The following is a 2,544-nucleotide window of genomic DNA, read 5'->3' as shown; positions in this document are numbered from 1 at the left end:
CGTTTAAATGATTCTTTCACTTAATAAATGCTAAAGAGTCTTTAGATTTCAAGTTTATTATATTGCTTCTAAAAAAAAAAAAAAAGCATCTTTAATTCCTGATAATCCACTCACATACATAGTGAACACATTAATGGGTGTGGGTGTAGATATGGGAGTTGTACTGCGTACTTCTAAAAAACACTCCAGGAAAGGGAGTATAGGCAGATGTGTTACAGCTTGTCCTGATTCAGCCTGGAATACAGTCTGCTACCAGTTACAGAGTCTTTGCTGGGAAGGTAGGATGAATCCCTAATCATCCCCGAAAAGGCATAATCCAAAGCTGGGCGAAAAGGCAACGCTGGTACCAATCCAGGAGTTAGGTAGGGAGACATGAAACCAGACAGCCCTCTTCCTGGAGAGGAATATCCCAGCCGTAATGGATTGACACCTAGTCTAGAATTTAAGCTGTAGAGACTTGAATCACCTCCATAAGAAGCAGAAGTGGTCTGAAGAGGAGAGAAAGCTGATTTATTCCCTAGAGTTCCAAAACCAATTCCAGCTAAACTAACATTTGAAGCTCTCTGAAAAGCTATATTTTCCAATTCTCCTGAGCTTGCTAGGTCCCTGGTGTCTGATTTATGTTCTTTCCCATTTAGGACCTGTTCAATAGCTTGGACCACATCCCCTTTGCAGAACTGTAGAATGCCTTCCAGCCGGCTGCGCCTGTAACCTGGGAAAATCCTGGTAAGGATATCAAGAGGATCTCTAGGTCTGGAGGACACTGTGGAAAGTCTGGCTCTGATAGCAGTGAAGTCTTTGGCCCATTCACTTTCATTTCCTGATTCCAAATCCGAGGATGATAGTGACCTGGGACTCTCTTCACCTCCTGATTGTTCCGCAGGCTGAGGAGACAGAATGCTATCATCCTTGTTTGAGTTTTCTGAAATAGATGACCTAACATTTAGTTTTCTAAATACACTATTAGACTTAAGAGATGATCCCAGGGTAAGTTGATGGGATTTGGAGACTGGGTCTTCTTGTCCACTCTGGCATGAGTCACATTTACTCTCTTTTTGTTCTGGGGAAAAGAGAAAAAAAAAGAAATGAAATAAAGGGAAAACTTCCCAGAACATACTACTGCCCACTCAAAATTAATGCTGGACAAAATAATTCATTCACTCATAGTATATTAGTTATACTTATTCAATGCAAGAAATTTTAATGAATGAGAATTTTAAAAGATCATTCGAAAATTCCAGTGTTAGAATAGCGGGAAAATGTTATTTATTATGTCATTTCAGGATCACAAAATTATATAATATGTAAATGCTGTAGTTATTTAGGAATCAGAAATGACAGTCTACTGTTACCCTAAACTGTTAATATAGTACCAATATCTCACATTGTTTGCCCCATCTTGTCAATTTGCAGTTTTCCTAAATGTTATCCAAGTTTTGTTGTTATCCAAGTGAGTCTTTTTTTCACAATGACACCATGCAAACAGAACTAAATAAAATGATTAGAGTTTAGATAAAAATCAAAAGAAGAAACAATCTTAGTATGAAAATGAATATTCTACTTAATCACTAATGCTAAATTTCAACAATTGATTTTTGAATGCTCACATTTCGGGTTCCAATTAAGTTACTAAATAAAGTTAAAAAATAACAAATTTGTTTTCGTTTCCCATCTAAACTAATACTGACTACTGCTGTACCAATCTCAAAGCATACCAGAATTGTATATTTCATTTTTTTGTGAGAGATGATACAGAGTTGGTATTTTTTATAATCCTTTGTAAAATATGGACTTTCTTTTTCAATCTCTAGGAAATATCAAGAAAAGAGATTACAGTAAAACTGTTTCTTTAAAAAAATTAGAAACTGCACTATTGCACTATTACGATCTATATGGATCTTCAAAGTATGTGGTAAAAATAACACATTAGGCATTTGCTTCAAATCACAACTCCCTTCTAATACTAAGAAAAATTTTCCAAAAATATTTTTACACAAAAATCTGATTTTCTACCTCAACATGTTAAGCATATGAATATTAATAAAATAAGAATATCTTTAGAAAAATAATAATTCACACATCCACTAAATAATTTTTATTTTGGTTTATATTTCCTCTTACCCTACAGACATATTTTATCTCTATTTATATTAAAAAGAGTATATAATCTAAGTGAGGTACTCAGAATATTTCTGTAAAACTGTCTTCTTCCACAAAGTTTATGAATGTAACACAACAAATATTGCCAAAAACAGTGATTTGCAACCACAATTTGCAAAACTCCTATGTTTTCTCAAGGAGAGGTACAAAATTCTAAAAAAATTCTATTGTTTATTTTAAAATTAAACCGTGTACAATTTAACATTTTGTTAAAATTCTGTCTTTATATCAAACATATAACAAAAGATGTCGCTCTTACAAAATTACAAAGACTCTCTAGTATTTTCAACTTTAAGTAAAACTTTTCTAAAGAAGTCCAAGTGCAGGTAGATTGGCATCGGTTTGCCATTCTACTTTATTTATATCAATGATTCACTAAATATA

At 33.5% G+C, this 2,544-nt stretch overlaps 1 protein-coding gene across 1 annotated transcript in view; it reads right to left on the bottom strand.

Annotated features, from left to right (window-relative positions):
* Positions 1–212: 212 nt before the first annotated feature.
* The window catches only part of DMRTA1 (DMRT like family A1), a 6,577-nt gene continuing 4,245 nt past the window's right edge, over positions 213–2,544 (bottom strand). The window contains exon 2 of the mRNA XM_011369717.1: positions 213–1,060. Within this exon, the coding sequence (XP_011368019.1) occupies positions 213–1,060 (848 nt within the window). The remainder of the gene's footprint in view (positions 1,061–2,544) is intronic.

This window comes from Pteropus vampyrus, unplaced genomic scaffold, assembly GCF_000151845.1.
Source record: "Pteropus vampyrus isolate Shadow unplaced genomic scaffold, Pvam_2.0 Scaffold153, whole genome shotgun sequence".
NCBI lineage: Eukaryota > Metazoa > Chordata > Mammalia > Chiroptera > Pteropodidae > Pteropus > Pteropus vampyrus.
The sequence above is the reverse complement of the archived record's forward strand: the minus strand, read 5'-3'. Positions and strand labels throughout refer to the sequence as shown.